The 24973-nt window shown below is 36.3% G+C and overlaps 1 protein-coding gene across 1 annotated transcript; it reads left to right on the top strand.

Annotated features, from left to right (window-relative positions):
- Positions 1–2073: 2073 nt before the first annotated feature.
- On the top strand, positions 2074–24937 carry LOC142221817 (IQ motif and ubiquitin-like domain-containing protein). Its single transcript, XM_075291648.1, has 10 exons — positions 2074–2654; positions 2717–2859; positions 12942–13054; positions 13350–13567; positions 13626–13972; positions 14041–14204; positions 14277–14409; positions 23908–24020; positions 24085–24269; positions 24334–24937. Exons 1-10 carry the CDS (start codon positions 2143–2145, stop codon positions 24671–24673), a joined length of 2268 nt encoding a protein of 755 aa, XP_075147763.1. The 5' UTR covers positions 2074–2142; the 3' UTR covers positions 24674–24937.
- Positions 24938–24973: the final 36 nt, after the last annotated feature.

Raw genomic sequence — 24973 nt, 5'->3', positions numbered from 1 at the left:
CATATATGTCCCAAACATGTTATGCTAGTTTATGAACATTATATGCTTGCACTCAAAAATATTGTGTTTAAAAATTTGTGTTCCAAACATATAATGTTTATAGCCAAACATATGAAAAGCAGTCTTTTTCATCCGTGTACAATCAAATGCACTTTGGACTATAAATTTTTATTCTAAAAGTTCGAACATTTTTCACAAAAAGTACGAAAGTTTTTCATAAAAAAACAAAACTGTTTCATTAAAAGTACGAAACTGTATCATAAACAGTACGAAAAATTTGCGTAAAAAGTACGAAAGTTTTACATACAATTATGAAGAACAAATTTCGTTAAAAGAACGAAACTTTTGTACTGTTAACGACATTTTTCGTTCATTTTACGAAGAAAATTCTTTCGTTGTAGGGCGACCTTCAATAAAAATTGAGGAATGACAATACTTTTATTACACTCTCCACCATAGGATGGGGGTATATTCACTTTGTCATTCCGTTTGTAACACATCGAAATATTGCTGTAAGACCTCATAAAGTATATATTCTGGGTCGTGGTGAAATTCTGAGTCGATCTGAGCATGTCCGTCCGTCCGTCTGTTGAAATCACGCTAACTTCCGAACGGAACAAGCTATTGACTTGAAACTTGGCACAAGTAGTTGTTATTGATGTAGGTCGGATGGTATTGCAAACGGGCCACGTATAGCCCCCATATAAACGGACTCCCAAATTTGGCTTCCGAATCCTCTAAGAGAAGTAAATTTCATCCGATCCCGCTGAAATTTGGTACATGGTGTTAGTATATGGTCTCTAACAACCGTGCAAAAATTGGTCCACATCGGTCCATAATTATATATAGCCCCTATATAAACCGATCCCCAGATTTGGCTTGCGGAGCCTCTAAGAGAAGCAAATTTCATCCGAACCGGCTGAAATTTGGTACATGGTGTAAGTATATGTTCTCTAACAAAAATTGGTCCACATCGGTCTATAATTATATATAGCCCCCATATAAACGGACCCCCAAATTGGTTTCCGATTCCTCCAAGAGAAGCAAATTTCATCCTATCCGGCTGAAATTTGGTACATGGTGTAATTGTATGGTCTCTAATGACCATGCAAAAATTGGTCCACATCGGTTAATAATTATATATAGGCCCCATAAAAACCGATCCCCAGATTTGACCTCCGGAGCCTCTTGGAAGAGCAAAATTCATCCGATTCGGTTGAAATTTCGTACGTGGTGTTAGTATATGATATTTAACAACCATGCCAAAAGGGGTCCATATCAGTTTATAATCATATATAGCCCCCATATAAACCGATCCCGAGAATTGGTTTTGGAGCCTCTTGGAGGAGCAAATTTCATCCGAGTCAGTTGAAATTCATAATTGTATATAGCCCCCACATAAGCGACCCCCATATTTCAATTCTGGCTCTCTACGTATCGTGCAAAAAGTCCATATCGATTCGTAATTATTTGTAGACTTACCAATACATAACTTTTTTGTCTAATATATACCACGTATGGACTAACGATGTTAAGAAGTTTTAAGATACCACAACCCAAGTAATTCTATTGTGGATGACATTCTTTCGCAGAAGTTTCTACGCAATCCATGGTGGAGGGTACATAAGATTCGGCCTGGCCGAACTTACGGCCGTATATACTTGTTTTTAACTTAGTTTCTTTTAATAAGAATGTTCATTTGTGATCACTCCTTAAAAAATCCATGGAAATCCTCAACACATCTGATATTTTATACGAAAAACACAGTGCAATATTATGTCAACTCATTAATGTGACTAAACCCCATATTAATTAACATTAGAAATACCTATAAGTACGTCCCGGGTTCAATTAATGGACAAAATACCTTTACATACACTCCGATGGAATTTATTAACATTAATCGGAATCAACAAGGAATAGAATGGCTATTGCAGCCAAGGAAACTGTTGTTGTTTAGAATATGTCTACCCCTATCTGCATAATGACGTACAACACAAATATCTTTATTTTATTCTGTGGTAAATTGTAGAAGGGTCTAAAGCATTTTCCCCACAGGGAAAATATAACACAAAAAACTTCAAATAATTTGACAACTGGAAATAAATCCAATATAAAATAACTATTTGAGAATAACCAATCATGAATTGTGAACCGAAATTGCCCACCATTAATGAGGTGGAGCTAAAACCTACACCCACAAAGGAAGTATTAATAAATCCCTTAAACGAATCACCAACATCTTCAAATTCTACGCGACCAACAAAAACTCCAGCAGAAATATCCTCTTGCAAAAATACCGAAGATGAACAGGATGAAATTGTGACCATCGAGAATGTAACGGTGAAATTTCGTTTAGCCATTAACCAAGTGATAGCTCAAGTGTATCCCAACTGTATGACTCTGGGAGAAGTTAAAGTCGATATTGGACGCCGTTTTGAAGTAGCTCCGGACCTATTAGTTCTAGCACAAAATAATTGCATTCTATCGGATGAATGTCGTATACGTGAAACTGACAATGATGATTTTGGTATCCATGAATATGCTTTGTCTCTGAAACCTACAGAGAAACGTAAAAGTTTGACCACAGATACAGCAACTCCGAATGAGGATAATGAACGTGAACCAAAATTGGATTTGGAAGTCTATTACAAGTAATTTAGTGTATGTATCCCATGTCCAAGAAATTGTATTTTTTTGTTTCTTCTCATTTTAGTAAACATCGCCTACCCGATTTTATTACGGTTTATATACCTCCGGAAGATTCACGCAATGGAAAACCTAAAAATATCGTTGTGGAAATACAAAATAAAGCAATTTCAAAACCATTTCTATGTGGTTATTTGGATAAAAATACTGGTAAGTGTAACAAACAGATTAATATTCAGTTTGTCCGGTTCGAAAGATTTTGTCTTTACTACTAATGATTTTGGTATTGATTTCGAGCCAAAAATAGCATAATTGATAGTAGAAAATAGATTTGAATTTATTTTGTTTTCACTTAACTACCCAGCAAAAAATGTGGAAATTCTTCCAAAGGCAGGAAGTTCTTTTCATTCAATTTTTTATAACTTGGTTTTTTCATACTTTTAGTGGGTAATTTTAAATTTTATTGTTTCAAATAGGTTAAAAATAGAGTAAGAATTCATAAAGTGGTACAAATCATTTAAATTTTGTCGAAAAACATGCTAAATCCAATCTGAAAAAATTGTGAATTTTTGAAAATATTTGAGGTCAAACGTTTCTGACAAGCGTTAGAATCCATTAAAAATTATAAAAATTATTTATTCGACAAAATATCACAGAATTTTTTAATTTACATCCAAAACATTGAATTCGGATCACACTAAAGAAGTGATGCGAATTCAGTGCAACGGCTGTTGAAATGGATGACTTCCGTCCTATGACAAGCCCATGTTAAATTCATCGCTTCTGCGTCAATTTTGCGCCACTTCCGGATCCAAAAAGAACATTTTCATTACTGTTTAGAATTGGGGTTTGGGGGGATTGTGGACGAAGCAGATGAGTAGGTGGACACCAATTCCTTTAGTGTGTGTGGACTGTATTTGTGGGTAGCTGGGCGGAACAACATGTGGATAACCTTTTGGAGCTAGGAGATTTGTGGACGTTAGATCTTTGTCATAATTTCTCAGCATATGAGAAATTATGACACCACAGTGGTACAAACCAATAAAATAGAGAAAACAAAAGAGTTAGAGTTATGGAGGTTTGGTTTATTGCCTGTGCTCACCGTTTGAGATGCAAAATTGAATTGTAGATTTTATGTTAACAAACCTACCAAGAAACATACATGTTTTAAAGTTGATAATTCACAATAATATGCTTGGGAAATTAATCGATAATTCACTTAAGACTTAAACTTGTATCAATATTATAATTCACAATAATTCAATTAAATTTCAAGTAGATTTCAGTTTAAAAAATGTAAGTTATAAAATAATAAATATAAAAGATAAGTCTAAACTGTAGTTTAGACAATTACTTTTTTGGCGACGCTTTTTTTGCTGGGTATAAGGACGAAGCGACTATTGAAGTTCATTCTTGCATGGCTTATCTGTTTCTTCAAATTATATATCTTCGCTTTTCTGTTATATAAATCTTGGATCTTGGTTTCTATCAAAGCCTTACTATTGAACCTTTTACTAACAGAAAAAAATTTCACTAAAATTTTTCAAATTAAAATCTTAATTGAGTTTTAAAAAATATTCAATTAAAAATTTAATTGGGAAAAAATCAATCACACAAATTATTAGTATCAATTAACTTTTTAATTGGATCAATTAATTTTTTAATTGACTGTCAATTAATTTTTTAATTGATTCTATCATTTCTGTGATTGAAGACATTTCAATTAAAAAATTAATTGGATCAATTAATTTCGTGATTGAATCAGAATTTGTTTTTTTGTGTGTAGTTTACTAACGCATAAAATTCTAAGTTAACATTTCTCCATAAGCGTAGGAAGGCCTCTGGGGAGGGGGCTTAGACCCCCCCAGAAAAATTTTAGCCCCCCCCAGAATTTGAAAACCTATTTACGATTTTCCATTTTTATAAAAAATAAACAAGCCCAGCCAAAAAAGCGTCGCCAAAAAAGTAATGAAAATGATCTTTTTGGATCCGGAAGCGGTGCAAAATTGGCGAAGAAGCGATGAATTTAACATGGGCTTGTCATAGGACGGAAGTCCTCCATTTCAACAGCCGTTGCACTGAATTTGCATCACTTCTTTAGGTGTGATCCGAATTCAATGTTTTGAATGTAAATTAAAAAATTCTGTTATATTTTGTCAAATAAATAATTTTTATAATTTTTAATGGATCATAATGCTTATCGGAAACGTTTGACCTCAAATATTTTCAAAAATTCACAAGTTTTTCAGATTGGATTTAGAATTTTTTTCGACAAAATTTAAATTATTTGTACCATTTTATGAATTCTTACTTCGTTTTTAAGGTATTTGAAACAAAAAAGTTAATATTTCCCATTAAAAGTATGAAAAAACCAAGTTATCAGAAATTGAATTTAAAGAACTTCCTGAGTAGTTAAAATAAAGAACATCATTGGGAGTACATCTTCTGGAAATTCTTTTAAAGTTGTGCCTTTGGAAGAACTTCCAAATTTTTTTGCTGGGAAATGTGTGGAACTACTTTTAGTTGCTTTATTATAAATTAATTTTCGAGTTATTTTGATGTCTAATTTGTTTATTCATTTTTATGAAATAAAACATTAATTGAAATATAAATAAATGAAATATAAATTTCTAGCTAGGGGGGGCTATAGCCCCCCCTAGGAAAATTGTCTAGCTACGCTAATGCATTTCTCATTGGCAAGAATCTGTAGAAGAGTATCTTTGATCTCTGATTTATTACTGGCAACATCTTTTATTTTGTTGGGGCGTATAAGGTGTAGTTAATTACCGAATTATTCCATTTTTGGTGGGAATTTCTTTTTTTTTTGTTGAATTCTAATCCATTGTTCCATATAAAAGTTCCAACTCGCGGTATAAAAGTCAGCCCTAAAACCCAAATGAAGCAGGGTCAAACATGTTGGGTTACGCGTCATAATGAAAATGAGCCCCAACAGATGTTCCCCAAACATTTCTTCTAAGAGCGTTCCGGGCTCCAAGATTTCCCACTTCCGATGAAGTTATTTTGGACCAATTTTATAAAATACGCCAATTGACCTTTAAAGTCAAAATTCAAATTTTGGACAATTAAATGTCGCCAAAAAAATTGGAAATAAAAAAACAATAGAAAAAATTAAAAATTTCACCTTTGCGGCGGATTAGAACCTGTGTAAGTTGACTTTTTCACATCCAAGGAAGTTCTTTTGAGAAGGTTTTACAAATTATGAGAATTTTAAATTTTTTGTTGAGTTAGGTTAGGTTAGGTTATGTGGCAACCCGATGTATCAGGCTCACTTAGACTATTCAGTTCATTGTGATACCACAGTGGTGAACTTCTCTCTTATCACTGAGTGCTGCCCGATTCCATGTTAAGCTCAATGACAAGGGACCTCCTTTTTATAGCCGAGTCCGAACGGCGTTACACATTGCAGTGAAACCACTGTGAAGCTTTGTAACCCTCAGAAATGTCACCAGCATTACTGAGGTGGGATAATCCACCGCTGAAAAATTTTTTGGTGTTCGGTCGTAGCAGGAATCGAACCCACGACCTTGTGAATCAAGGCGGGCATGCTAACCATTGCACCACGGTGGCTCCCTTTGTTGAGTTTAAATACACTGAAAAAAATATTGTCGTGAGGCCAAAGAGTTCATGTCTTTAAAATACGAATGCACATTTTGCTTAGAATAGAAGGCGTATTTCTCTAATATAACGTTTTTTTCCTTCTCCAAAAGTCGATAAACTTTTCAATGAAGTCGTGTTGTCCTTATAATTAAGTGATTGGACTTAAAAATTGGTATCATAACATGAAAGAAAATTTTTTTGGGCTAAGGTCAACTTGAATTTAATAATTAAGAAAAATTTTTAAAAATTAACGAAATTGTCTTTAAATTTGTTGTCTTTTTGCATCTTGACTACAAAGCAAAAAAATCGCTCAAATATAGGACATGTTTTTCAACACTTTATTTTAAAGACGTTTTTTACTTGAATCAATCACCAAATTAATTGATCAAATTAATTTTTTAATTGAAATGTCTTCAATCACGAAAATGATAGTATCAATCATAGTTTTAATTGGGCATAGAAAAAATTCTTGATTAAAAAATTAATTGATTTTTTCAGCAAAATTCAATTAATTTTTTAATTGATTCAATTAAAAATTTAATTGATGTTGATTGCAAAACTCAATTAATTTATTAATTAAAAAAGGTATCTATTTTTAATTACTTAGTTAGATTGGCTTAGAGTTTTTATTTGGATTAACAAATGATTGTTTGAAATACATTTTTAATTAAAAATTAACTGAATTAGTCTTCCGAATTCGATTAAAAAGTTAATTGTATCAATTAATTTTTTAATTAAAAATTTTAAAATTTTCAATCATTGACTTAATTAACTTAATGTTTCTATCATTATTAAAAAGTTAATTGTATCAATTAATTTATTAATTGAAAAAATTTTCAACTTCAATTAACTTTTTAATTGGAAATATTTTGGTGATATTTTTTCTGTGTTGGATTATCCCACCTCAGTAATGCTGACGACATTTCTGAGGGTTTCAAAGCTTCTCTAAGTGGTTTCACTGCAATGTGGAACGCCGTTCGGACTCGGCTATAAAAAGGAGGTCCCTTGTCATTGAGTTTAACATGGAATCGGGCAGCCCTCAGTGATAAGAGAGAAGTTCACCAATGTGGTATCACAATGGACTGAATAGTCTATGTGAGCCTGATACATTGGGCTGCCACCTAACCTACACAAATTTTTTTTTTAGATTCAATCACGAAATTAATTGATCCAATTAATTTTTAATTGAAATGTCTTCAATCACAGAAATGATAGTATCAATTAAAAAATTAGTTGAAGGTCAATTAAAAAATTAATTGATCCAATTAAAAAATTAATTGCTACTATTAATTTTCGTGATTGATTTTTGTTTCAGTAAAAAAAATTGTTGATTCAATTAAATTTTTAATTGAATATTTTTTAAAACTCAATTAAAATTTTAATTGGAAAATTTTTCGTGAAATTTTTTTCTGTGTACGTTTTGACTCTTCGTGATCAATGACATTTGTGGCTGTGTCCTATTATGATGAAACAAACTTACACAACTTTGGAATCATAAGTTGGGGATCCAAACTACTTTTTCGGAAGCTGTGTTGTTGAGCTCATCTTACACCGAAAAAAAAAATCTCTTCGTTAATTTTACGAAAAATTCTTCATTAACTGTAACTGTGTATTCTTCATTAAAACAACGAAATTTTCGTAAATTTTAAGAAGAACATTTTGCGAATATATGAAACTCCAACGAAATATTCTACATTAACTTTTCTTCGTAAAAAGTTCGTACTTTTAACGAAACTTTCTTCAAAATTCTTGATTTTTGTGATGAAGTTTTTACGAATTTATGAATATTTTACGAAACATTCTGCATTAAATTGTCTTCATAAAAAATACATTTTCTTTGAAACTGTCTTGGATAATGTACTTGAGTATATTCCTTTATTCAATTTTTTAATGTACTCGAATATGCTATTTCTCACTTGGGTGACAGTATGCTATGAATAAAAGTGAAGCAACCAAACTAAAAATTATTCAAAAATTTAAGATGAAAGTAGTGATGACATTTTTCAAAACTTGTTACTACAACCAAATGCACCTCGGACTATAAAATTTATTTCTAAAAGTTGGAACATTTTCACAAAAATTGCGAAAGTACGAAAGCTTTTCATAAAAAGTAGGAAAATTTTTTATGAAAAGTACGAAACTGTTTCATAAAAAGTACGAAAGTTTTTCACAAAAATTACGAATGTTTTAAATATCAGAGTTTTGTACACCGAAAGAGTTCTTTTCGTAAAAAGAACGAACAATTTCGTTAAAATTACAATTTTTTTCATTATTTTACTACTAAAGAAACTTTTCATTAAAAGAAAATATTACGTTCTTTTACCGAAATTTATTCTTCATAATTGTATGTAAAACTTTCGTACTTTTTATCAAAACATTTCGTATTGTTTATAAAAAAATTTGATACTTCTAATGAAACAGTTTTCGTAATGTTCGTACGTTTTTTAGTTAGAAAAATTGGGAGCCACTGTGGTGCAATGGTTAGCATGCCCGCCTTGCATACACCAAAAAGCTGGTAACATTTCTGGGTGTTTCAAAGCTTCTCTACAGTGTTGCCAGAATTTTTCGGGCTCTTGTCCCCAAAATAAGTCGCTTTCATCCCCAAAACTCTCCAATTTAATTTAAAATTCCCCACAAAAATCCCCCATACAGTTTTTGGCAAGTTGTTTGAAAAAAGGAATAAGCTCTGCTGTAAAAAATCCGTCAAAATCTAAAAATTGTAAAAATATGCAATTTTTGTTATACCAGTTTGCGAGTTACAATAAGATTGATTTCAAAATCCAAAAAATCAGACGGGTGCTCAAAATATTAACTGATAGAATCCCTCATCAGAATTAATTATTGGTATAAACCCAGCAAAAAATACTTCAGCAGTAAGAGTTTAGTTACGCTTTTTGGTATACAATAAAGTAGGCAGTGCATCCATACTGCACGAATCGGTGGCAAAAACGAGTAATCAAACTAGTTTATGATCATTCGTTTACGTTATTGCAACCAAGTCATGCAGTATAGATGCATGAAAGGTAGTGCTGTTTTCATTCGTACCAACAATTCTATAAAATAGGAAACTCAAGATCATATATCATTTCGGAGCAATATTGCTATTAAAATGAGCAATTATATCAGCGCTATGTAGAAGCTGCTCTAAATCGAGCATCCCTCACAAAAATCAGCGCTGATTCGGTTGTTTTGTAAGCAGTTGGTACTGCCTCTCTCCCTTACAATCCTGCTGAATTAGTGCTCCATTTTTTGCTGGGAAGAGTCATCGAATTTGTGTCTTATGCAAATCATCTTCTAAATGCTCGAGAAATAAAAATAGAAGTTGGGTCAACATGTGTAGTTACGAATCAAAACTTAGTTCTGAATAGCTAAGAAATGAACTCTATTATATATATTTGATATATATTTTCCAAATCAGCGATGAATGCAGATGAGGGGCCAACACTTCGACCAAACTCCTTACGAAATAATTTCACAATAGTAAAAAATTTCTTAGAAACAAAGTAAATTGTAAAGTAACTCTTGGAATAGAATTTTTCTTCATATTTTGAAGATTCTCTGTACTTCTTTAAGCCCCTTTTTAAGCATGTAGAAGTAAAGAATTCCATATAAACCGTAACTCAAAGATGAGGGGCCAACACTTCGACCCAACTCCTTACGAAATAATTTCACAATAGTAACAAGTATAAACGGCCGTAAGTTCGGCCAGGCCGAATCTTATGTACCCTCCACCATGGATTGTGTAGAAACTTCTACGAAAGACTGTTATACACAATCGAATTACTTGGGTTGTGGTATCTTAAATCGTTTTCTAAGTTGTGAGTTAGTCCACACGTGGTATATATTAGACAAAAAGGTATGCACGGTACGTAAGGAGCCAGAATTGAAATATGGGGGTCGCTTATGTGGAGGCTATATAGAATTATGAACTTGATATGGACCAATTTTTATGAACTTGATATGGATCGATTTATCTGAGGGCTATATATAACTATAGACCGATATGGACCTAGTTAGGCATGGTTGTTAACGGCCACATACTAGCACAATGTACCAAATTTGAACTGACTCGGATGAAATGTGCTCCTCCAAGAGGCTCCAAAACCAAATCTCGGGATCGGTTTGTATGGGGGCTATATATGATTATGGACTGATATGGACCACTTTTGGCATGGTTGTTAAATATCATATACTACCACCACGTACCAAATGTCAACCAGATCGAATTTTGCTTCTCCACAAGGCACCGAAGGTCAAATCTGGGGATCGGTTTATATGGGGACTATATATAATTATGGACTGATATGAACCAATTCATGCATGGTTGTTATATACCATATACTAACATCACGTACCAAATTTCAACCGAATCCGATGAATTTTGCTCTTCCAAGGGGCTCCGGAGGTCAAATCTGGGGATCGGTTTATATGGGGGCTGTACATAATTATGGACCGATTTCGACCAATTTTTGCATGGGAGTTTGAGGACATATATTAACACCACGTACCAAATATCAACTGAATCAGATTAATTTTGGTCTTCCAAGAGGCTCCAGAGGTCAAATCTGGCGATCGGTTTATATGGAGCTATATATAATTATGCACCGATGTGGACCAATTTTTGCATAGTCATTAGAGACCATATACTAACACCATGTACCAAATTTCAGCCGGATAGGATGAAATTTGCTTCTCTTAGAGGCTCCGCAAGCCAAATCTGGGGATCGGTTTATATGGGGGCTATATATAATTATGGACCGATATGGACCTATTTTTGCATGGTTGTTAAAGACCATATACTAACACAATGTACCAAATTTCAGCCGGATAGGATGAAATTTGCTTCTCTTAGAGGCTCCGTAAGCCAAATCTGGGGATCGGTTTATATGGGGGCTATATATAATTATGGACCGATATGGACCTATTTTTGCATGGTTGTTAAAGACCATATACTAACACAATGTACCAAATTTCAGCCGGATCGGATGGAATTTGCTACTCTTAGAGGCTACGCAAGCCAAATCTGGGGATCGGTTTATATGGGGGATATATATAATTATTGACCGATGTAGACCAATTTTTGCATAGTTGTTAGAGACCATATACTAACACCATGTACCAAATTTCAGCCGGATCGGATGAAATTTTCTTCTCTTAGAGGGTCTGCAAGCCAAATTTGGGGGTCCGTTTATATGGGGGCTATACGTAAAAGTGGACCGATATGTCCCATTTGCAATACCATCCGACCTACATCAATAACTACTTGTGGGGTTTATATGGGGGCTATATATAATTATGGACGGATGTGGACCAATTTTTGCATGGTTGTTAAAGACAATATACTAACACAATGTATCAAATTTCAGCCGGATCGGATGAAATTTGCTTCTCTTAGAGGGTCTGCAAGCCAAATTTGGGGGTCCGTTTATATGGGGGCTATACGTAAAAGTGGACCGATATGTCCCATTTGCAATACCATCCGACCTACATCAATAACTACTTGTGCCAAGTTTCAAGTCAATAGCTAGTTTCGTTCGGAAGTTAGCGTGATTTCAACAGACGGACGGACGGACATGCTCAGATCGACTCAGAATTTCACCACGACCCAGAATATATATACTTTATGGGGTCTTAGAGCAATATTTCGATGTGTTACAAACGGAATGACAAAGTTAATATACCCCCCATCCTATGGTGGAGGGTATAAAAAATTTCTTAGAAACAAAGTAAATTGTAAAGTAACTCTTGGAATAGAATTTTTCTTCATATTTTGAAGATTCTCTGTACTTCTTTAAGCCCCTTTTTAAGCATGTAGACGTAAAGAATTTCATATAAACCGTAACTCAAAACCTGATTTGGTATGCTGACCAGAATTCCCCACAAAAATCCCCAAATTTGTGGAAATTCCCCACCAAATCCCCAAGTCCCCAACTCAAAAATTTTGTCCCCATCCACGAAAAAAATATCCCCGATTTGGGGAAAAATCCCCAATAATTGCAACACTGCCAACACTCAGTGATAAGAGAGTGAATAGTCTAAGTGAGCCTGAAATATCGGGTTGCCACTATTCCTAACCTAACCTCCTAGTTAGAAAAAAATATCTTAAGTACAATGGGTTGTACTAACAAGATTGCAAAATGTCATCACTACTTTATAGCTTACATTTTTGACTAATTTTCAGATTTGTTGCCTCACTTTTATTCATAACATCCTATCGCCCAGTTGAGAAGTTGTATAGACATGCATTAAAAAATTGAATAAAGGAATACTCTGGAAACACACTATCAGAGACAATTTTATGTCGCGAACGGAAATTTTACAACTACAATGAAACTTCTTCATAATGTCAACGAAAATGTTTCGTACTTTTTATGAAGATTTTTTTTTAACGCAGAATGTTCTTTCGGTGTAGTACATCAATAGCGCTTTCACAAAGAACCAAAATGTCTCTTAGACTTCTCTTCCATATACGCCAATCTGACGTACAGAGCAACGGTTTCAAATTCATCGCAAACTAAATGACACATCAAATCGACCCTTGAAAATTCAATCACACTCATATACCAGTTCTCTGCAATTTCTTTACAGGAATTATCTCTTCAGAGTTTTTATTTGCCAATCAAAAGGTCTATGCAGAGAAGATCTAAACTCTCAAATTTACATCTATTTAACAGGTATAGAGTATTTAGATGCCTTTACCCAAACAGGACCATTCATCAACAAATGTAAAGTGGAAACTCTGGCCTGTCGAGACACACAAACATTTGAGCATAAAGTAAAATTAATTGTAAGTATTTTCTGAAATCAACGAAATCTAAACAATGCGGTTCTCTCCCGTAAGGTTTTTCATTTCTATCACAACGTCACCTATTTATTCGAATATGGAAAATAAAGTGCATATATGAAACATAGAGTATCTGAACATCATCGCGATGTATCTGAATGGTGGTGTGAAAAATCAATATTAATGTGATAGGGTATTTTTGACTAAAGTTGCGAATTTCCCATCTGCTTCAAAAAAAAACTTTCTCTGCTCTTGTTCAATAAATATTCCATGTTTTCCCGCTTTTTCCCCAACTTAGGATACAATGCATGACCAAACATCACAATGTTGGTTGGATGGCAATAATGTCCGATATTGGTCGGAAGCTACTGATTATTATATAACTGCCGGAAATTATGTCACCTACGCCCAACAGGAACGAGCCAAAAATAGAATGGGTAAAATTCGTTTGATACAACGCAATTTTCGCCGCTACAAATGGATGAAGTGGATGCGTGAATGTGCTCAGGAATACAGGTACATCTGAATTTGAAAATATCTCTGATCTGCTTTAAACTCTTCGTTTACCATATAGACGCCTTGTGGCCAATCGTGTAGCTGAAGAAGAGACATTCCAACAAGTTCAAGAGAGACGTATAAAACGTGAGGAAAGGGCAAAACAATTTCCAAGAACTCAGGATGATTTTGATTTACTTTATGGCGAGGTACAAAAATGGAAAATCGCCGAATTAAAAAGAATTGCCAGCATGTATGAAGGTCCAGCAAGAGTGGCTGAGGTCAATGTTCTACTGGACAAAGAAATACAATTGCTGAATGGCATTGAGCGTCAGCGACAAGTGGTAGCTGAAGCAATGAGAGATTATCGGCAGGAGCAAATGCTTAAGAAAATGGGAGAACCTATTAAATGGGTTGGTTATGGAGGTACCTGATTTGGGAGAAATTCAAATTTAGCATATGTAAATTTTTCTTTTCTCTCTCCCTCTCTCCAGATACTATTGTCACCTTGGATTTGTTGAGGACACAAAGGGTACGCTTTTTAACCGAAATCTACAAGGATTTGCAAAAACCTCTAAAGAAAGCTGCACGTTTGGATTTAATTAACAAAGTTCGGGAAATTTTGGTTAACGAACAGGATTTTCCCGACTTCGGAGAGGTTAGTATGGAAATGCCTTTCCTAGTTTCATAATTTTGTGATATTTCTCTAATGTTTTCTTCTCTCTTAAAGCTTTTCGATTTGTTTGATCGTGAACGTAATTTATTGGTCTACACCAAACACTGCGATGTGGAAATATTGCGAAAACGCCAGAATATTCTATTTTTAGAGCTGATTAAATTCGATAGAGAACCAAAGCCGCATAGTGAGTAAAATACTGATTGTAATTACGGATATGGCTATGGAACGAATGAATGATATGAAAAACTGTAGACATCGAGATGTAAAGGCAATTCGCCACCACGGTCGCCAGATTATTTCAAGAGAGATCCCCAAATAAGACGTTTGTATATTCCCAGAGACTCCATATCGTTGCTGGGATAGCACCAATCTGATCTTCCTTGGCATCTCTCTTTCATTCATCCCCCTTAGTATGCCCAATACGACACTGGACTGATAGGAATAAATACATAGTTCTCTGAGCCATTGTGAACCGTTCTCTGACTCGTTTTCGGCGATCGGGTGAGTGAATGCTAATTCATCTTCCTAAAATCGAACCGAACGGCTATAGCACGTCCAGAAGTTGACTTCATTGAGGTACAATGGTATTTTACCCAAATGCAGTTTATAAGAGCATTTTGAACGCATGCTGTTACGGCATCTTTGAACGACATCCGATCAATCTTTGCACAACCTGGAGATTTCTCGATCAGACTTCACTAATACTGGGAGATAAGGGGACGACCGATTGTATTGGATTGTAGGTCTTTTGAACAATCTCTTTATATTTCTTCCAGGTACAGCGAATAGCTTAAGAATTTTTTTTGCACCAAAAATTGTTGTTCCCAATTCTTTGTTTGCTAATGAGGAACTGCTTATCAAACGCCACACGAGAGGTGTAATGCCTCAAGTATTTTGGCTACTGGTGAATGAAGAAAGACCTGTCTGTATGATACCCCGTGGTGCAATGGTTAGCATACCCGCCTTGCATACACAAGGTCGTGGGTTATATCCCTGCTTCAACCGAACACCAAAAAGTTTTTCAGCTGTGGATTAGCCCACCTCAGTAATGCTGGTGAGCCACCGTGGTGCAATGGTTAGCATGCCCGCCTTGTATACACAAGGTCGTGGGTTCGATTCCTGCTACGACCGAACACCAAAAAGTTTTTCAGCGGTGGATTATCCCACCTCAGTAATGCTGGTGACATTTCTGAGGGTTTCAAAGCTTCTCTAAGTGGTTTCACTGGAATGTGGAACGCCGTTCGGACTCGGCTATAAAAAAGGAGGTCCCTTGTCAGTGAGCTTAACATGGAATAGGGCAGCACTCAGTGATAAGAGAGAAGTTCACCACTGTGGTATCACAATGGTCTGAATAGTCTAAGTGAGCCTGATACACCGGGCTGCCACTAGGGTTGCCAGATGATGGTTGCCGAAATCCGGGACATTGCGCCGTACATTCCGGGATTTGTCGGGACAAGCAAAAACAGTCATATTTTTCGATATTAGTTCCCCATATTTTATCACTTGGTAAATTTGCATAAACGCCATGGCGTAGTCGTAATTGTCAGCAAGCTTTGAAATTCCTAAATATATTGGAGCCTCTGAAACTTTCTCCCAAGATGGCTGCGACGATTTTATATAAAACGTAAATAATTTTGGGAATATATTTTTTTAAACGGAAACCGAAACTCATATTTACTGGCATATTACTTTCGGGTTTGGCAAACAAACTTAAGCTCTGAGGTGACAATCGCTGCTTCTTTTGTAGTGGCTTTCGACTGGACTGGGAATTTGGATATCGCCATGGACATGGTTTTAGGTATATTTCGTATCCGAATTGGGGATTGTTATAGTGTCACTAAAGGGTCTATGGTAATCATGGGATAAAATCGAACTTTGAAATGATGGCAGGGAGCACAAACTTGACTTATAATTTGTTAAAATGCATTTTGCAGAAAAACGTGAATTGGATATTTGCGTATATTTTTTTTACATTTACTACTCAAGTGACAGCTGATGATTCGCAAGACAGTGATTTGATTTTTTTCTCAAAGTGGTGAGATTAAATGAAATGGTACAAAAACGGACAAACAAATGTACATTTAAAATGTATGAAAATCCAAAACCAAAAATATTTTTGAAAGCGATTTAATTTTAAATCGTTGTCATTTTTAAGAAATGTAAAAAAAATAAAACATATGCCTTGAGTAATTGAAATTCCGGGATATTTGGTAAATTTTGTGAAAGATCCGGGACACTTCATAGAGACGAAATTCCGGGAAAATCCAGGCGAATCCCGGCCATCTGGCAAGCCTAGCTGCCACATAACCTAACCTAACCTAATGCTGGTGACATTTCTGAGGGTTTCAAAGCTTCTCTAAGTGGTTTCACTGCAATGTGGAACGCCGTTCGGACTTGGCTATAAAAAGGAGGTCCCTTGTCATTGAGCTTAACATGGAATATAATGTATATGTTGAAAATCTTTACGCATCTGTTACCGCCACTAGATTCAGTTCCCTGATTCTAGGATCAGCAGGGTTAGCACGACGGCGTTCATCACGCTCATCTGCGAGTCCCGCCGCTTCTACTGGGAAGTTGTGCCTCACTTGGGTAATTCGACCATCGGGCGGCTGCAGCGTTTATGATGTCCCGGAACACCCTCTGGGCAACATGAACATGAGAGAGGGATGGGAGCTCACTGATGCGGCGATCTGTATATTCTCTGAAGCCTTCCCAGTAGGCTTTCTTTTGGTAGATAAACGTCCGAAGTTCAGAGGTTATGAAATCAGACCAGGCGATGCTAAAGATATATCTGGCGAACATTACCCATAATTTTCGTGGGTGCCACCGTTGAAAATGTGAAGTCATATATCTGCTCTGCCAAAGCTATGCCTCTCTGGTCACCCAACAGCCACTCAATGTATGGGCTATAACCTGGAGCACACCTACCAACTGGCGGTATATACACGTTGTATAGCTCTACATCGGCAGCCCTAGGCTTGACTGCTACCCCATACATTCACTAGTCTCTGGCACAAGCTGGATAGGTCTATACTGCACGGAACGATGTAATATGAAAGCCAGGCCACCACCTCCACTTCTTGTACAATCCTTTCGTAGCACATTGCCATCAATGGCGTAGGCTTCAAGTGGCATTCAGCTTAGTTCCTTGGATCGCCGCAACCCTAATCCTTTTCCGATTCATAAAGTCCACGATCTCACTAATCTTACATCGGAGCCCGTTGCAATTCAATTGCAAAAACGATGCACTATCCGGAACTTGTACCTGTTCCGGATAGTGCATCGTTTTTGCAACGTTGGGTGTAAGATGCTGCGGCGGAGAAAATTATTGTGCTGAAGATGTCGGGGGTCACATAGTCTGATTACGTTGGCGCAACATCCTGCCACGTAGTCCTTATGACTATACTCCCGCAGAGATGTTGTGTCAGAGCAGTTCCGGAAGTGCACTCATTCCACGCACCGGTTACACCTCACCGAAACGGAACACTGGTGAACCAAGTTTCGGCAGACCGAATAGTACCATGTTCCGGGGTTTTCCTCTATCCCGACTCGGACCACTAGTCTCTGGCACAAGCTGGATAGGTCTATACTGCACGGAACGATGTAATATGAAAGCCAGGCCACCACCTCCACTTCTTGTACAATCCTTTCGTAGCACATTGCCATCACAATGGCATAGGCTTCAGGTGGCATTCAGCTTAATTCCTTGGATCGCCGCAACCCTAATCCTTTTCCGATTCATAAAGTCCATGATCTCACTAATCTTACATCGGAGCCCGTTGCAATTCAATTGCAAAAACGATGCACTATCCGGAACTGGTACAACAACATTGGGTGTAAGATGCTGCGGCGGAGAATATTGTTGTGCTGATGTCGGGGGTCACATAGTCTGATGACGTCGGCGCAACATCCTGCCACGTAGTCATTATGACTATACTCCCGCAGAGATGTTGGGCCAGAGCAGTTCCGGAAGTGCACTCATTCCAAGCACCGGTTACACCTCACCGATACCGAAGACTGGTGAATCAGGTTTCGGCAAACCGAATAGTACCATAGTGCGGGGTTTTCCTTTATCCCGACTCGTACCAACAGCAAACAGAGAAGTTTCTCCGGGTTTCTCCAACTCAAAAATACGGACCAAACAGCACGTACACTGATGTGGCAGCTACTGGCGGATGAGTTGGACCCATTGGGTCAATCCGGAACAAAAAACCCGCCGCCGCACAGTGGTTCCAAATCGCTTTTTTTTGGAAATAATTCTGTAACTTTTGAACTGATAATGATATCAACATAATGTTTTCTGTGTGTGAAAGCTGAAGTGTTTTCTTCTAAGTTTGCAAATTTGTCACTAGTTGGTCCACGGGCTGACCTGTAGGCGTTGAAAGTTGGTCACCTCGGGGGTATGAGATTTTGCAAAATTTTGACAAAGTTGGGTCAGTATTTTGAATCTAGAAGTTCCGTTTTTATACCCTCCACCATAGGATGTGGGTTTATTAACTTTGTCATTCCGTTTGTAACACATCGAAATATTGCTCTAAGACCCCATAAAGTATATATATTTTGGGTCGTGGTGAAATTCTGAGTCGATTTGAGCATGTCCGTCCGTCCGTCTGTTGAAATCACGCTAACTTCCGAACGAAACAAGCCATCGACTTGAAACTTGGCACAAGTAGTTGTTATTGATGTAGGTCGGATGGTATTGAAATGTAGGTTGGTCCACTTTTACGTATAGCCCCCATATAAACGGACCCTCAGATTTGGATTGCTGAGCCTCTAAGAGAATCATATTTCATCCGATCCGGCCGAAATTTGGTACATGGTGTTGGTATACGGTCTCTAACAATCATGCAAAAATTGGTCCACATCGGTCCATCATTATATATAGCCCCCATATAAACCGATCCCCAGATTTGGCTTTGCGGAAAGAAGCAAATTTCATCCGATCCGGCTGAAATTTGGTACCTGGTTTTGGTATATGGTCTCTAACAACCATGCAAAAATTGATCCATATCGGTCTATAGTTATATATAGCCGATCTCCAATCACACAAAAATTGGTCCATATCGGTTCATAATCATGGTTGCCACTCGAGCCAAAAATAATCTACCAAAATTTTATTTCTATAGAAATTTTTGTCAAAATGTTATTTCTATAGAACATTTTGTCAAAATTTTATTTCTATAGAAAATTTTGTTAAATTTCATTTTTATAGAAAATTTTGTCAAAACTTTATTTCTATAGAAAATTTTGTCAAAATTTTATTTCTATAGAAAATTTTGTCAAAATTTTATTTCTATAGAAAATTTTGTTTCTATAGAAAATTTTGCTAAAAATTTATTTCTATAGAAAATTTTGTCAAATTTTTTTTCTATAGAAAATTTTGTCAAACTGAATTATATACATTCAATCGGTCTTTATTTTTGATTTAATATATACCACGTATGGACTTACTTACAATTTACAAGACGGAGTTAGAAGGTTTTAAGATACATTGCCAAGCTTTACCGCAACCCAAGTAATTCGATTGTGGATGACAGTTTTTAGTACAAGTTTCTACGCAATCCATGGTGGAGGGTACATAAGCTTCGGCCTGGCCGAACTTACGGCCATATATACTTGTTTTTTTACATAGATTTGCTTGAAATTTTGCACAAGGAGTCTTATTAGTAGTACAGTCAAGTGTGCAAAATTTGGTGGAAATCGGTTCAGATTTAGATACTCCCATATACATATATATATTGTCCGATATACACTTACATGGCCACCAGAAACTAAATTTTCACTCCGAGACCACAGTTTTACTCCGATTTACTTAAAATTTTGCACAGGTAGCATAATTAACATTCTAGCTACGCATGCCGAGTTTGCTTCAACTTTTGCACAAGAAGTATATTTGATAGTATCGTCAAGTGTGCCGAGTTTGATTTAAATCGGTTCAGATTTAAGTATAGCCCCCATATAAATGTACATTTGCAGAATTGCATTATTTTACCCGAGTTAATGCCGTTTAGTGCAAGTTTTTGGCGCATTTGGATAAGCACGGGTATAAATATAATACATCATTGGAAAGGTATTTGAGAGAGCTTTATTTCTAAAGGGTGATACGGTCAAAATTTGGTCAAGGGAAAACGCGTGTAAATCGGTGAAATCGTTTATTTAAAAAATCAAATTAAATTTCTTTTTCAAGTTAAATTAGTATAAAATTCAGGAAAAATATTCAGTTAGGCTTTCGCTTTTCCAAATCCGAATTGCCGGGCCTCACGCTTAACACCTGCCATCAGATTTTGTACAGCCACCTTGTCCATCTTCTTCGCCGCAGAAAGCCAGTTTGCCCTGAACTGTTGCTCGTCCTTAGCAATTTTTTTGCCTTCTTTAGGTTCCGCTTGACAATAGCCCAGTATTTCTCAATTGGGCGGAGCTCTGGCGTGTTGGGAGGGTTCTTGGGAACCACCTGCACGTTGTTGGCGGCGTACCACTCCATGGCCTTTTTACCGTAATGGCAAGATGACAAATCCGGCCAAAACAGTACGGAACAACCGTGTTTCTTCAGGAAAGGCAGCAGACGTTTATTCAAATACTCTTTCACGGCTCGTTTTTTGGCTCGATGCACGGTTGTAGACGATACACCCAGCTTATTTGCGGCATCTCGGAGAGAGAGGTTAGGGTTTCGCTTGAAACTACCGGCAACTCTCTTTGTCGTCTCAGCGGCTTCCGGTTTTCGATTTCCCCCCGATCCAGACTTCCTGGCTGTCGACAAACGTTCCCCAAACACTTTAATTACATTTGTAACGGTTGATTTGGCAACTTTTAGCGATTTTGCCAGCTTTGCGTGCGAGTAGCTCCGATTTTCGCAATGTGCGAGCAAAATTTTGATACGCTGCTCTTCTTGCTTGGACGGCATTTTGACAACTGAAGAGTGAATTTCAAAATCAAAACAGGAGCAACATTCTACACACACACACCTTCAAAATGAGGGGTGTTCAGGTTTTTTAAATGCAAAATTGAAAGAAATACGTCAAGTTTATATTGACCAAATTTTGACCGTATCACCCTTTATGAATTGAAATCTTAATAACTTTTGATTTTTTAAGAAATATTGCTAAATATACCATTCCCAAAATTGGTATCAAAAATCCCCAATATCCCCAAAGTGGGGACATATATTAAAAAACCGTTATTTTTTGTAATTTGCATATTTCTCAGCTGTTTACTGGTAGGATGTTGAAAACTTTTACCTTTTACAGTCGACACATAGGGCTTTTTGGAAAACAGATCGGCTAAGCAATCGACGCTTTGCCGAATGAGAATTTTTGAAAAAAAAATTTTTTTTCTTTTTGAAAAATTGCCGATTTTGGGGGGAGAAGAATTCCTATACTACTTGACCAAAATTGCCGAGAAAAGCTTAAAATGTATCCTTATTTGGTGGTCTATAAGAAACAAGTAAAAAAGGTTGGGAGAAATCTACAAAAAAAATGTTACGCCAGAAAGAATGTATGTGCCTCTTTCCAAAAAAAAAAATGGTCAAAATTCGATATTTTTGAAATTCTAATTTGTGGACTTTATAACTTTTAATCTAAAACACATGAGCACACATTTTTTTCTTCGTTTCTTTTTATACCCTTCACCACTTCTGGGGTACAGGGTATAATAAGTTTGTGCATTTGTATGTAACGCCAAGAAATAGTGGTCATAGACCCATCTTATAGTATACCGATCGGCTTAGAATTAAATTCTGAGTCGATTTAGCGATGTCCGTCTGTCTGTCTGTATATGTAATTTTGTGCACAAAGTACAGCTCGCAATTTAAGTCCGATCGTCCTCAAATTTGGCATAGGGCCGTTTCTTGGGACAGAGACAATCGCTATTGGTTTTGGGAAAAATCGGTTCAGATTTAGATATAGCTGCCTCATATATTTATCCCCGAATTGGTCATAGTTAGCGTGTTTATCAACCGATTTTCTTTTCCGTACATCCAAATATTTTATGAATCCCGAAAATCTTGCAAAATATCAGGCAAATCGGTTCAGATTTAGATATAGCTCCCATATATATCTTTCGTCCGATTTAGACTCATATGACCACAGAGGCAAAAGTTTACTACCGATCTTCGTGAAATTTTGCACAGAGGGTAGAATTGACATTCTACCAATGCTTGGTAAATTTTATTGAAATCGGTTCAAATTTAGATATAGCTCCCATATATATCTTTCGTCCGATTTGAACTTATATGGCCACAAAAGCCAGACTTTTGCCGTGATTTGCTTCAAATTTTGCACAAGAGGTACGTTTAATAGTATCGTTAAGTGTGTCAAATTTTGTTAAAATCGGTTCAGATTTAGATATAGCTCACATATATATCTTTCGCCCGATTTGGACTTATATGGTCTCAAAAGCCAGAGTTTTGCCCTGACTTACTTCAAATTTTGCACAAGCGGTACTTTTAACGATACTATTGTATGTACTAAATATGGTCAAAATCGATTCAGATTTAGATATAGCTCCCATACATATATATCTTTCGTCCGATTTGAACTTATATGGCCTCAAAATCCAGGGTTTTGCCGTGATTTGCTTCAAATTTCGCACAAGGAGTACATTTAGTAGTATCGGTAATTGTGCCAAATTTGGTTGAAATCGGTTCAGATTTAGATATGACTCCCATATATATCTTCCTCCGATTTGCACTCATATGACCAGGGGGTCAAAGTTATACTCCCATTTACTTGAAATTTCGCATAGATAGCAGAATTATTATTCTAACTATGATTAGGTTAGGTTATGTGGCAGCCCGATGTATCAGGCTCACTTAAACTATTCAGTCCATTGTGATACCACAGTGGTACATGTCAAATTTAGTCAAAATCAGGTTCAGATTATATATAGCTCCCATATATACGTACACCAGAGTTGGGGAAATATGGTAGACTGTTACACATTTTAGACCCATTTTCAATGGAAGTTTCCTCCAATTAACTGGATAGCGTTAGCCGATTTAAAAATTCTAGAGATTTTGTAGAAGTAAAAAAATTGTATCCTTTATATAGCTTCCAGCAAATGTGAAGTAGTTGAGATGGTAACACACATTTTGGCCTACATAGGGGTGAAGGGTATAATATAGTCGGCCCCGCCCGACTTTAGACTTTACTTACTTGTTTTCATCGAAATCGGTTCAAAATTGCGTTGACAGCTAAAACAAAATTTCATACCCCCGAGGTTACCAACTTTCAACGCCTACAGGTAAGCCCGTGGGCCCACTAGGGACCCACAAATGCAAACCTAGAGGAAAACACTTTAGCTTTCACACACAGAAAAATTATGTTGATATCGTTCAAAAGTTACAGAATTATTTCTAAAAACCGATTTGGAACCACTGTGCGCCGTGGGATTGAGTTGGGGCCTTAATAGCCACCTGACGCTCCAGCAATCCAGATTGAATGAGGTCATTCAACTCAGCTCATGAGACATCTATTTGTATGCTTCACTCCTGAATTGCTATAGACAAAACCAGCCGCTTCTTCGAACTTGATATGAACGCTATGCCATCTAAATTTCTCAATATGTTTTTCATTTCTTTCACTGACAATATGCGTACCTTGTCCTAGGGGTTAGGTGTATTTGTGTGTTTTATTTTATATGCTTACATAAATTTGTCCCCATAAAATTATTATACTTGAATTTTCAGAACAAGGAAATCGTATGTGCTGGGTATGTAAACAAGTAAAACCATATTCACAATTTGCCATACGAACAAGACAATTTCAAGTGGACACTTGTAAGAAATGTTATTATTTAAAGGTAAGAAGGACACAGAGAAAACCGGATAACCCAAAACATGCCAAAATCTTTTTTCTGTATACAGGTGGCATCTACAGAAAACGTTGTTTATACAGGTATCCTAAGATCAATACAACGTGATGAGCGTAAGAAACATTGTAGTAGCTCATGTGCTTTCATTATGCAAGTGGATGATATACGTCACATAGTGGATCAAATATGGCATGGGCATTCGGTATTGAGTAAATGCAATAATTTGGCAAGATTAAGGTAACTATTTGGAATTGAAAGGAGATTTAGTTGGAATTTTTGGTGTTCATCTCATTTCGAACAGATTACCACGTTGGAATAAAAGCGAAGAGTGGTCACCTTGGAATTGTGTATGTCTAACAGATACCGAAACCCGAAATCATAATCGTGTAGAGGATTTGGAAAAAGTCTATGATCTTAAAACTCGTTTGGAAATTGCCAATCGTCATATGTTGGCCAAGAGTGCTTTCCATAATTTGGCCACAGTTTCGGTAGAATTTACAGAAACCAATCAATGGTGGAATGTAGGATTAAATCGTCAACGTCACAATCGTGTGGATCACATGACTTCAGAGAAAGGAGTTGATATGCGTTCTAAGGCAAAACCCTCAGATCGCAATTATACTTTGGGTAAATTATTGTAAGGAGATTATAAACATTAACCAAAACCCTACCTTGAAATAAAATATGTCAATTTGGAATAATAAATTTTGAAAGAAAGGCTCTTTTGTATTATGTTCCATCCGGTTTTCTAAACCTTTTGGCTTCTTAAATATATTTATGTTATTGTATTTTTCAAAAAATAAAAATCTTAAATTTGTTAAAACCAATCCCCATACATGCACTAAATCACATTGTCCACCACTTTCTATGTAATTTCCTGAAATAAAATCGATCGTGCACGAGAATTGTTTTTTTAAGTTTAGTAAAATTTTCAACTAAAA

The sequence above is a fragment of the Haematobia irritans genome, chromosome 1 (genome assembly GCF_050003625.1).
Source record: "Haematobia irritans isolate KBUSLIRL chromosome 1, ASM5000362v1, whole genome shotgun sequence".
Classification (NCBI taxonomy): domain Eukaryota; kingdom Metazoa; phylum Arthropoda; class Insecta; order Diptera; family Muscidae; genus Haematobia; species Haematobia irritans.
Note: the sequence above shows the minus strand (reverse complement) of the source record. Positions and strands in the feature narration are given on the sequence as shown.

Coding starts and splice junctions, on each gene's coding strand:
- LOC142221817 (XM_075291648.1), top strand. CDS start 2,143: ATGAATTGTGAACCGAAATTGCCCACCATTAATGAGGTGGAGCTAAAA. Junction 13,568..13,625: donor GAATGTGCTCAGGAATACAG/GTACATCTGAAT, acceptor TTTACCATATAG/ACGCCTTGTGGCCAATCGTG. Junction 14,410..23,907: donor TAGAGAACCAAAGCCGCATA/GTGAGTAAAATA, acceptor TTGAATTTTCAG/AACAAGGAAATCGTATGTGC.